At 32.0% G+C, this 13,490-nt stretch overlaps 1 protein-coding gene across 1 annotated transcript; it reads right to left on the reverse strand.

The window, feature by feature from the left end:
- Positions 1 to 11,049: 11,049 nt before the first annotated feature.
- LOC139875302 (uncharacterized) lies at positions 11,050 to 12,220 on the reverse strand. Its single transcript, XM_071862643.1, has 5 exons — positions 12,071 to 12,220; positions 11,655 to 11,934; positions 11,432 to 11,534; positions 11,198 to 11,325; positions 11,050 to 11,087 (listed from the first exon to the last, which is right to left on the reverse strand). The coding sequence occupies exons 1-5, from the start codon at positions 12,218 to 12,220 to the stop codon at positions 11,050 to 11,052; spliced, it is 699 nt and encodes a 232-aa protein (XP_071718744.1).
- Between the last annotated feature and the right edge of the window lie 1,270 nt (positions 12,221 to 13,490).

The raw sequence follows: 13,490 nt of genomic DNA on the forward strand, positions 1-13,490 counted from the left end.
ATATGGAATCTTAGTTTAGTTGGTAAATTGTATTATGGATACATTGATATAAAGTCAAAATTAATAAATGTACTTGAAGAAAAGAACATTAACCTCTCTTGAAACTGTGTTTAAATCTTATAATTTAAGGATAAAACAAAACAGCAGTAAGATTATAAAAAATGCACTGCACTTAAATAATAGAGAATAATCTATATATAGCTAAACTAAGTAGTGAGATAACGTAACTTCCAGCACTTGAATTTTAATCTCAGTGTTGTACCTGGATAACATTAAGAAAAAAAAAATTATAAAAATATATAACAGGCTACAACAGGAAAGAAAAATATACGTTAAATTGAATGTTAAAAAAAAAAAAAAAAAAAAAAAAAAAAAAAAAAAAAAAAAACTAATGAAGCTATTGATTCTGCATGTCTTATAATTCCTTTATTTTTTTTGTAACTTTTGATTAATATGAATGAATGTCAATATAACAATGTAATTTTCTGCTGTTAAAAAAAAAATGCTCTATTATTAACTTGCCTTTAAAGGTGCTGTAGGACTTCTTTGAAGACGACGTTCTTTGTTGTATCTGACAATTCGTTGTCTTTGTTAAGAATAAGCACTTTAAGACCATTCTTTGATGTTACCCTAGATAGAGCAACATATAGTTGACCGTGACTGAAAACTGGTTTAGGAAGGAATAAACCCACATTTGCCAACGATTGACCTTGGCTCTTGTTGATAGTCATCGCAAAGCAGACGGCTATTGGAAACTGCCGTCTTTGAAACCTAAAAGGAATCCTTTTGTCTGAAGGTACGATTAACATTCTAGAAATAGCTGTGATTTTTCCAACATGCGTACCTGTTAAAACCTTTGCTTTGATGACCTTTTCACAAAGTTCAATAACTTGCAATCTAGTTCCATTGCACAATCCACCAGATTGATCTATATTCCTAAGTAGCATGACTGGTACTCCCACTTTAAGCGACAGATTATGTTTCGGTAAACCACCAATGTTGATACTATTTAAATAATCAGTCGTGTACAATTCACTATTGAAGTCTGAATCTCTATCAGATTGGCAGATGCTATCAGAACTTAGATACGTCCTTGCTTCACCTTTAAGTGACTCCATCATTCGATCGTTTATGATGTTGACAACTTCGTGGGTTGGAGCGAGAATTGCACGATGTTGATAGTAAGTGGGGTTGCCAAGATTTTGTAGATAATCTGGATATATACAGTTTATAATTGAACCTATTGGATCATCCACATCATTGATTAACACATCTTCTGGCATTTGAATATCTGAAATCCCATCTTCTGTTGGATTAATATTTCCGTCTCCTATGTTAAGCAACCAGTCTGCAAAATTTCGTATGTCTTCGAGTCTATTATGAGTTTTGTCAGTTGAAGAACCGGAAGTACTGGCTGAAAGACGCTTGTTTTGTGTTAGTTTAAGAACGGTAACATGATCCTATAGGTTAGAGGAGTTCAAAGTTGCGTTAACAATGTCCTCTCTTTTACCATGTGTTACTACTGGTTGGACTTGTCTAAAATCACCGCCGAAAACAACAACCTTACCTCCAAAAGGTATGTCCATGCTATTTGGATTGACACAGCGGCATATGTTGCGAAAAGAACGATCCAAAGTTTCTACACATATCCTTTTTACCATTGGTGCTTCATCCCATATGATCAACTTAGCTCTTCTGATTAAACCTGCTAAATGACTGTTAGGTAAAATCCTGCAGAATGATTCATTGGTTGGGTCAATAGGTATTGCAAATCTTGAATGTGCAGTTCTACCGCCAGGTAATAACAACGCAACTATCCCACTTGAAGCAACGTTCAAAACGATTTCTCCTTTACTTCGAAATGCAGCCGAAAGAGTTGTCCATAGAAAAGTTTTTCCGGTTCCACCGTATCCATATAAAAAGAAAACTCCACCGTTATTAGCTTCAACTGCCTTTGTGATGGTGTCGTATGCGTTCTTTTGATCTGAATTTAATTTACCGATAAGTTCTAGATGCTCTGTTTCTAGTGCGGACATATCGTACGACAGTTCATCAATAATTAGAGGGTTTTCAGACAAATTCAAGTTTGTGGACATAGGAACTGGCATTGAACTGAAGTTTCGTAAGGATTTACCATTAGATTGAAGTGTCTTTTCGATGTCATTCAAAATAAGGTTCTGAATCATTTCTCTGGTTGGTTGAATTCCTGTAAATAGTTTGGTTTCATTAAATATCTATGATTCAAACGAAGTACTTTTTTTGACCTTAAATACATGTAAAAAGAAACAATAATAAGTATTATTTTTGTTTATATATAAATGTGGTTTAGTTAAACTTACCGGATATGCTTTGATGGATGATATCAGCAGATAAGTAATCAAATGTTTTTTCCAAAACATCTTCTGGTCCACTGAGACTTTCTGACAGAAGCAGTTGAGCAAAAAAATTACGAAGCAAACTACCTGATCCCCATACACTTGTAGCCTTTATACTTTCGATGTATTCTTGATCATCGTCTAACAAACCCATTTCATAGCAAGCGGCTTTGAATGTTGGGCATACTATACCATTAACTATCCTGATATCTTGGTAGCATGTTGGGCCTCTTACTTTGTTCAACAAAATACGTAGGAAAAACAGTTCTCCGGTTTGAGGTGAGACGTGATGAATACGTCCAATTGATCCGGTGAATTTCTTCCTTGGTGTCCATAGTCGTGTATCTTTGTTTCACACAAACTTTGTAGGAAATTCGACGTATGTCAATTGTTTGGCGTCGTCGTTGGTTTCATTACATTTCATCCATTTTAGAAACTGTGATACACTAACTGACGGATCTTCTAGAACATCTTCAATCAATTGTGTTTCATCAAAAATGACGGAATGTTGGTCTTCCAAATGAAACGCTAAACGAATAACAGTTGGATTTCTATGGTTTATATCAAAAGCTAACATTCGCCAAACTGCTTCACATGATGATATGTATCGACAGTCATAGTATTGTTTGATTTCATCAGTGTCTTTGTCGCATACACCTGCAGTAACTCTATCGTTTCCCTTGTGGATGTATTTAAAAAGATACCGAATAGCTCCGACTTGGTTACACCATTCTACATTGATGTGTGCTTGATATTTTTTTTAGTAAAAGAGGATTACAAGGCACAACGTATCCGTTATCAAGCTCGTGTCCTTGTTTAATGATCTTTGTGCACTTTTTGTTAATGTCAGTACATACACAATTAGGATTTTTCTCACCGCATGGACCGTGTATCATCAGTTCGGACACAAGTTGATATAGCTCTGGATCTTCATCCTTATCTGGAATTTTTGCACAAATATACTCATCGATATCTTCTGGTTCCGGTAGTTTGTCCCGCTCATCAAGGAAGATACATATATGTGCGTGTGGTAGACCACGCTTTTAGAACTCGACTGTATATAGATCTGAATTAAAATAAAGGAAAAAAAATTATTAGTTAGGAAATATTAATGTTTTTGTTTCAACATAAAAATTGATGTCTATTTATATGTAGTTTTGAATTATGTTACAGTTCTTAGTTTTTAATTATAATTTACAATATCTTAGAATAGCAGTATGAATTATGTTCACATACCTGCCTTTACTCTGCCAAAAATTTTATTTTGCTTAATATCATCCATGAGCCTATCAAGTTTAATTTTAAACATTCTTGATTGGTATGCAGGTTTATCCTCAGGGTTGAAACCTGTACCTTCCAAAGCTCTACGAATTTCTGGCCATTTTGAGTTGCAAGTGAAAGTTATAAATAGGTCAGGGTAACCATACACTCGACACAAAGCCATCGCATCTCGATAGTTTTCCAGCATATATCTTGCACAACCAGTAAATGATGATGGAAGTTTTATTCGATTACCCAACATACTGTTGTCAACAGAACCTGAGAGATTCGCGGTCGTTAAGTTTGTGAAAGTATCAGCTCTTTGTATTTTTTTATTTTTACGGATGTAATAAATTCTTTCGGACTCAACCATTGTGTAAGCATCAACTAATAACTGCTGCTGAAGCTTCCTTGCTAAGTGCACTAAAGTTGGAATGGCTCTTTCTTGTATTTTGTAAGCAAAGAACTCTCTCATAGTTACTCGCTTTCTCTTCTTTGATTTTGTCCCTTCAATCTCTGTGTGATAAATATCTGGCCGGTAACCATCCTCCGCATAAGCAAACAATAGAGGATATTGCAATGCCAAATAATGAGGGTGTAGCTCGCTTATTCTTTTTAAACCTTCAGTTTGACTGTCGACAACTATATCCCTTTTATCAAATTGTAAGTCTATATCTCCCACAATTAATGCTGCAACTTCATCAACTGTTGGTAGGTTATAGTTACGACCATCTGTACTTCTTCTAGCAATTAGTTTGATCTTAAATTTGCAGTTTTAGTTTCTTCATAACGATCACGTGCCATTCTGTACATCTTCACAAGTGGGTTGCATTCGTCTAAAAGTTCCATCAATTCTTGTATAAGTGACTCATCTAATTGGATTTTATATGAGTTTGTCTCGTTCCCGTTGTTGCTGCTGGAAAAAATATTAAATGAAAATAGTTATTAATATTAGATTTATGTAAACATATGTAATTATAAATTGAAGATCCGCACCGGTGCGCCTGATGAAAATAGTTATTCTTTTTTTATGAGACTTTTTCCTTGTTATGAAAGATGAGACATCTTTCTCCATGATTTCTTAGATGTAATTATAAATTGAAGATTTGTTTTAACATGTGGAGTTTAATCACAAACGATGTAGATGATGATGGTTTTTGGATGATTTTGGTTGCAATGAAACAGTTTAGGATCGGATTTGAATTTTAAAAACGCAAATCAGTTATTTTTGGAAACACAATAATAGGCAAAAATGATGTTTGAAAATACTGTAAGTTTTTGAAAGTAACTTAAATTTAAATTTCAATCATAACTTCCTTCCAGAGTTTTCAAAAATCCTTAATTATAGGAACTAAAATTACACTTAAATTTATTATCTTAATAAAGATTTTGAATTCCAAACTTTTTGTAGGCATGGGCTAGTGTAACATATGGTACCTGCCACAATGGCTAACTTTTATTCACCATTTGATTTTTTTTTTTTTTTTAAAAAATTATATACCAAAGTGTAAAAATGACAATATTGGTTAAGATATTAGTATGAAATAATATTACATTATAGAAGACACACATAAATAACACAAACGGACGTAGCATAACAGTCCATATTTATATACATAGTTCAAAAAAGTATAAGTGTTTCTTAGGCACTTAAATTACAAAAGACGATACTATACCAAACATAATTAACCAACTACATCAAGTTACGAACAGACATAAAAAGGAAAGGCATTAGATATTTAAAAGTTAGGTGGGTTACATTGCCTTTGGAGACGCGTGACATCTAAACTTGAGGTGGAACATTGTGCTTCTTTTCGGCATGAATAAGAAATACGTGTAGGTCGCGACAGAATTCAATTAGTAGTTCGTCTCCTTTTTCATAGTTGTTCTCAACGACAAAATCCTCCCAGCCGGTTGAAACTGCCAAGTTTGGTTTTTTTTTGTCCTTTTCCTCTATTATCCTCCACATATGCATCTTGCTATCAACATCAAAGCACTTGTAACGGTATCCTTTGTTCAACTCAGGAATGTTGACAAATTGCGGCGGTAGATGCTTCATATTCAAAATAACAATGTTTGTAGTTAATGTGAAACTGTATTTTAAATTTGTACTACGTAAATGTTAGATATTATAAAACATGATAATGTAATGTTATAGCAGAAAGTACAATCATGAATAAATTTTAAATAATTATGTATGTGGCTAAAAAAACTAACCAACAAAACTCCTCCAGGAACTTTGATCCATAAGCAGGTATTATTGTTGACACGACCATGTTGGTTTATAGCATCTGAAGAATCTCCCTCGGTGTCTGATAAAACTGTATCCTTTTCCGAAGAATCGTCATCGATGTCAGACGAATCTTGAGCATTTTTGTTGTCTGCAGGTGAGTAAGAAGTCCAGCCGTATTGTTTTTCAATAACGATATCATATTCTTCTTTGGTAATTTCTTTAACCTCTGAGCTTTCATCCGATTCCTCTTTGTTGTGAATGTTATTGTTGCTTACATCAGGTAGGTATGATGATGAACCCTTTTCCCATTGACTTTTGTTGTTAGCGTCATTGTTGGAGTCCGACATGCTGCGGGAATGAGCTGTAAACAAAGTTCATAAATAGTGTTAATACAGTGTTTTGAAATATAATCAATGAGATACAGGAAAACAAAAATGTTTGTAAACATATACTTAATATGTAAGGTAATAAACTTATGAATCTAATTGCACAACAATAAGGCCTTTGATTTTAAAACAATAAGCATGACAAACTGTTTTGTACCAATAGAGTAAGATTAATTGAATTAATACGATGAAGTGTATTTTAAGTTGATTTCAAATTATAAGGATGGTGTTTGTTTACTGTATCAGTGATATAGAAGTTAAAATAAGAGTGTTGCACAATTGTAAATCTAAATCCAATTACTTTTTACTAAATCTATACATAATACAAATTCGGTGAGTATGTGATTTAAAAATACTTGATGCATGCTGGTATTTTAAAGTTTTTGTCAAAAAAACATATATCATCAGACCATCTGAAATAAGGTTTTTAGATCTGAGTTTCTGTAAGTTGTATGTAGGTAACAAACGACGGTCAGCAAGTATTGTATTGCATTTAATTAATTATAAAAGGATTCTATACAAAAAAAACCCTAAAAATCATTAACTTAGTGATGATCTATAAGGTAAGATATGCATGTGAAAAATAAGAATTGCTGAAAGAATATGAAATTGAAATACTTTAAATAATTCCGGCAACTTACAGTGACAGGGAGATGAAGTAGAGAGTACAGAACTTTAGGGTTTGGTCGAGGTATGGAAGTACCTGGATTTTAGAGAACAAATGTAGTGGAAGAGAAAGCTATGTAACTGAAAGTGACTCCTCACCTAACTATTAAAGTTGAGTTTTAGTTCATTGATGGTTTGGTACTGACCATTAAATCGACTAATGCAAACAAAAGGCCTGATGTAAACGGGCTAATGGTATTATTTATATTGGATCAGTAACTTGCCTCATTTAAAAGCCCAAATGTAACTTGGAATTTTTGTGACAATTTTTTAATTGAAGGGGTTAAATCGAAGTACATAACTTGAATGTATTTACAGTTGTCAATCGTATTGTGTTAGAGACATTTGACTAATTTTATACCAAGCAATTCATTCGTTCTTCTAATTGTCTGTTTCAAGTTACATGAAAACTGGATGTGCTATAATTTTGATAGAGTGGCTGATGTGGTAGCGTGGGGTACGTGATAGTACTATATTTTACTACGAAATACGTTACAATTTACACGAGTTTTAATTATTTATTTATAAATGGGATATACCTAAACCTTGCTACAACACTATAGGCAGTGTACCTAATCGTACAGTAGTGTAGTTTTTAGTAAGTCCGGTTCGTTTCACAGGGAGCGGGCTTATTGCACACTATATTTTTAAACAATTATATTTGTACAAAATATATTATATTAATAATATATAAAAGGGGGTTTACCGTTTAATGACCGGTTTGTCGATTTTATATTTTAAGCGAAGCGTAAAGTAAATGACGATATTTAACCAATATAAAATAAATAACAATAATTAAAATGACAATAAATAAAAGTACGAGGAAATATGAAATAAAATATATTATGCTTATTTAAACTTCCGTAACTATGATGTTTGACGTTTTGATTTTAATTTATTGTCCTGGGTTAATTGTCCTTTGTCCTGGATGTATTTGAAACCTATCTGGTTTTTGTCTACAATAGTTCATCGATCATAATTATAAAATACTCGGCAAATTTAACCTTATGCCCGAAGTCAAATATTCCAACTAACTGGGGATTCGAACTGTAACAAGGTCTTAATACTTTGTTTAATGAATACACCAGGTTATCGACTGTATGTAATCCAAGGTTTTAATACTTTGTTAACAATTACACCAATTACCCTTGAATGTAATCCACCCATGTTTTAACAAGTCCATTGACTATTAATCCATCACCGTGTCCGGTCAAATGAACAATTATTAGTATTTATAGATATCCCGCCCATCGTGTCCGATCGAGCGTATGTGGTTATTTATATCTACGTCAAATTGTAAATCTCTATATTAATTTAATGAGGTATCATTTAGTTAATATAAATCCCATTAATAGCCCATAGTCTAATTTCCACAAGTGTCGTTCTTTTGTTCAAACCCCAATTATGGTACAAAGCCCAATAACCCCATCTTTAATATTTAGCCCAACATCATAATTACTTCGGCTCAAATAAGCATAATAATAACTTAGTTACGAGACATTAATTTAAAAAGCAGAACATAACTTACATTGAGTATTTATCGCGTAGTGTTACACGGACAGAATTTCGACTTCAAAAACCCGTAAAATAACCTTTACATACCCAAACTAATCTAATATAAAACTAACATATACTATATATATATATATATATATATATATATATATATATATATATATATATATATATATATATATATATTTATTTATTATATATTACAGAGTATTATTATTATTATCATGTATATATATATATATATTTTTTTTAAACTGCAGAAGCTTGTGGCCTTTTATAGGCATTTTGGAATCTGGCTGCTCCGCGAGTCGTGGAGTTTTTGGCCTTCAAACTCCGCGAGTCGTGGAGTTTGATTTTTCACCTCACAATTTTTTGGATCTTAGCTTGTCGACGTAATTAAATAATAATATAATATATAAATAATTTTAAGAATTATTTAAATATTATATTTTATTTATGTGCATAGTTGACTTGTAATTTTTGCACAGTTGCGTCGCGCGTTGAGAGTTAACTCATGTCCCGGTTCCGGATTTTCGAACGTCCTTTCGTATAATTTAATATCTTGTACTTTGCGTTCCGCAACTTGTACTTTTGTCATTTTTAGACGTTTCTTATCAATAAATTGAACCACTTGGATTGTATCTTGTACATTTGAGCTTTTTGGTCATTTGCATCTTCAAATCGTCGTTTTCGCCTTTTGTCTTAGCACTTATTTAATATAAACGATTACAACTTAAAATAGGACAATTACAACTAAATAATTTACATATTGGGAGGATATTGCTACTAAATATATGTTAATTTGGAGCACTATCAGTGGCATATGATTATAACTTGTAAAACTGATATCTACCCAAGAAATTAGTATTATTATATGGTGTAAGTATTAGTTCATGAAAGTGTTATTCCATGTACATGGTTGGTTTTGAAACCGAAGAAATTATTTTTTTTATATTAAATTTGACCAAAAAAAAAAGATGAAACTAATAATCCAAAACAAAATGGCTAAAAACGTTGACGAATCCTTTCGTTCAAAGATAACATAAAGCTTCAAATGTCAAACAAACAAAATAACCATACGATGGTTCAATTATTAAAACAATGAAAAATATGAAAAAGACTTCACGGATGTTCGATCCTTTGAATCCACGGACTAATCATCACCGAGGTTAATCTTCTTGGGTCTGTTGGTCGATGACTTAACCGACAATGGGCTCTCTTTTGGTTCTTGATTAATCTGTTTTTTAGGAGGTGTGTAGCCTGTGTTGTTTGTAAGGTCCACCGCGTGTTTCTCCTTATTGGACGTGTTTGAAGAACCACACTGCAATGTAGATGAACAATGAAGTGGTTAATGGCATTAAATTTTTGTTGTATTTTTTGTAATATCAGTAGATAAGTAAGATGTTTGAAATAGAAGAGTCAAGTAGTATTTCAATGTACGTTTGTGGTAAATGACAGTTCCGAAGTATCTGCTTCAAGTTTCAACTGTTTAATTTTTTCCCGGTCAAGCTGTGATACAAATACATCGAGTTAAAAGTTAATATGTATAAAGAAAAGCAGCGTAGAGTTTGATTTGTTTTTTAAATAGATGTAATGATGAAATAAATGTATCGGATAGTTATTATGTTACCTTGAATTGTTCACGGAATTTCTCCACAAAAACGTCATCGGTCGATGCCTCCTTAACCGTATAGTTAGATTGTGTGAACTTTTTGTTGTTAGCATTAATTTCCACTTTGAACAGAAGAGTGTTACCGACTAATTCTTCTAATTCCACGGGTTGATCATCGTCTTCGTGTAAAGCCTTTTTTATCTCATAAGCAGATTTAGTAACATATTTCTTGACCAGAGATTCAAAAAGTGTGAAGGTTGCAATCCATGTATCGTCTGCTACGCGGACGCTAACCTTGAACCTTAAAAGTTTGTAACAGTTGAAAATAAGTTGTAAAACAGGTATGTTAATTATTGTTAAGCGCTACTAAAATAGGGTTTTAAAAAACATTTGCAAATCACTAATCATAGAGCAACTTGTGGATTTTTTCCACAGTCTTTGCAACTACGCTTCAATAACAGCTGTTGGTCGATGTCAAGTGTAAGATCAACATCCTTAGATGTTGGCGGTGCTTTCTTGTAACATTTCTTACATGCAATGTATGACCACGTCTCGTCCGGTTCAATAGCAATGATCTCTGCTTTAACAACAAAAACACCCTCCTACAAAGTAATATAATAAGTACTTGTCATGTTAGAAAGTCAGATTGAAAAACCTAATGCATTGTTACGAATTTAAGTATATATGTGCATAGAAAATATTAAGGAGAGTAGTAACAGTATTATATGACAAGTCGCCACAGCCAACACAAATAACGTTATCAAAAAACTCTTCCATTGTTTTCCCTTTTGGTGTCAACGAAGGTGTAAACGAAGGTGCGAAAGATGTCTCAGAATCATTTTCTTTGTGTAGTGCCATGTATCTGTACCAATAGTAGTGGTGACCATTAGCAAAATGTGTTATGAATGTAAACGTAGAATCTACTAATAATAATAATTTTCAAGATTAGACTTACCTGTTCCTGAAATCAATGATGACTGGTATGTCGCTGTCCATAAACACTCAAGTATGAGTCCAGTCTGTACCAACAGTTAGCTGACCTGTAGTTGATTTAATACACATAAAATTAATAAAACAGGTTAGATATAGTGTACATATTATAATATTATATTAAAGATTGAAAACAAAATTATTATTATAATGATGTTACGTTGGTATTTCTGTGTGCGTCCAAATTGAATAACCAAGATCACACATTGACTTTCTGCAACAGTTTTCATGTATTCCAAAAAGTTGACCATATATTTGGCAAATAAAGTGCATGAGACAATCGAAGCACTACATGAAAAAATAAAAGTTAATCAAGTAAATAGTTTAATTAAACAGTGTCATTTTAAAATATTGTAGATGATGAGTTATTAATATGATAAAATGTGCATATTACTCTAAATCCTTGAGCTCCAGGTTGATGTATTTTGACTTATCATCACTGCCACTCCCATAAGACTTCGGTTCACGGTCATAAAAGTTCACTCTACCAATTACATCTGTTATTTATTAGAGACTTATTGTTACAAATCTAGATATAGTTGTTAATAGATACCAATAAGGATTATAATTAAAAAACATGTAACAGAAAATAAAAATAAAAAATGTGTTGACAAAACCTGCAGTGTGTTTTTCTGGTAGTTGACAACTGATTAGATCTGCAAAAGGAATGAATTTGAAACCATCACTTCCAGACCATTGAGTGGCTGGCACTGGCACAAGTGTGGTTTTGTTTAGAAATATCAGTCTGCAGTCATGTGTCCAGTGATTAAGTTTGCTCATCTGATTATTAAGCTTCAAGGTTCCAACATTTTTGAGCACATAGATATTTTGCTCGTGTATCAGTTCCTCATACTTTTTCTTATGAGCATTTTTCAGAGTGAGACTAATTCGATCACCCTGGCATAAATTTTCAAGTTCAATATTACAGAGTATTTTGGATAACTAAACATAGAATAATATGAAACATATTCGACATTAAAAAATGAAACATAGTAATTGATTACATTTGGCAGTGTACATAGTAAGAAATTACCTGTTCATCAGATGCAATAACATCAAGAAAAGGCAAATCGTTGTCAAATTTTGGCTTTGACAATGTTTCAATACTGAGTATCTTTAAACGCGTAGAAACAGATGGACTTCTTGCAGTGATTCCTCCGATTAATAGTAATTTCGATTCCATTGATGTGGTCAGTTAGTTTTTTTTTCCGGAATTTTGATATTCAAAGTTTGAATGGAAAAAGAGAAGTTGTGTATGGGTAATCAGTTTTCAGTAATATGCATATATATAGAATATATAGAATAGTTATAGATATATAGACGGTTTTATTTTAGAAAAAAATATGGTGATTGACTATAATTAAGGAAGCAGTTGTAACTCAAAACTAATTTGATTTTATCCAAAATTAAAAAAAAAAATGTATAACTTTAAATATTTTTTTGTTAAAAATTAAATAAAAAATAAAATAAATTAATTATAAAATTCCTAAACAACTTATTTATAGATAAGATTTTAAGTTCTAAATTTTCACAGATCGTATCATAACAAACATAAACGTTACCTTGGAAGAAATTTTGCATATTAAATTAACAAAAATTCTCGGAATATAATTTTTCCAAACAGCTATATTAGCATGGACAATGACTAATTGAGTATTTTTGAATAATATCATATTATTCTTTCTTAAATTAATAATTTAATGTGTTAATCTTGTATTCTGCTAGTAATGTAAAAAATAATAATAATATATATTTATATATTTATAAAAATAAATCTGAATATAAATTTCACTGGTCAAATTGAAGTAATTAAACAATTAAACAAAAAATAAAATTACATAGATTTACAGTAATATGTGAATTAAAGATGGGCAGATTCAATTGAATTAGTAATGATTGCTAAGTGATTAAATAAAAGGAGAATGGCGTACCTGAGTTAACGTGAAATTCAATTGAAGATATGAAATCACCAAATTAATCAAAACCTGACAGATCCGTATGAAGAAATTAGGGTTGAAGAAAACGTAATAGGGTCGGAGCAAATCCTGTCGACGTGAATCCTGTGAAACCAAATTTAAAACGTAAAAAATCGACGTGAATGAAATTTAGATTTAGATGTCTGGCGATTGAGAAGAAGAACAATTAGATTAGGGTAACTGAGGGAAACAGAATGAATTCGTGTAGGTGTGAGAATAGGATTTTTCTAAATTTTTTTTATACAGTTTACGTTTGATTTTTTTTTTGTAAATTCGTAGCTGAATAAACCTAGGACTGACACTTGTAAGCATAGTAGGGGTATAGTAGGGGTATTCTTAGGGTGTGACACATAGGATTTGTATGTCATGCTTTATGTGAGGTAGGGGAAACGTAAAAGTAAAGGTTATAGTAGTAAGAAGTTTTAGTATTTGTACATTTATTTGTATTAATTAAGATTATATTAGATGAATGGTAGA

Source organism: Rutidosis leptorrhynchoides, chromosome 11 (genome assembly GCF_046630445.1).
Source record: "Rutidosis leptorrhynchoides isolate AG116_Rl617_1_P2 chromosome 11, CSIRO_AGI_Rlap_v1, whole genome shotgun sequence".
Lineage (NCBI taxonomy): Eukaryota > Viridiplantae > Streptophyta > Magnoliopsida > Asterales > Asteraceae > Rutidosis > Rutidosis leptorrhynchoides.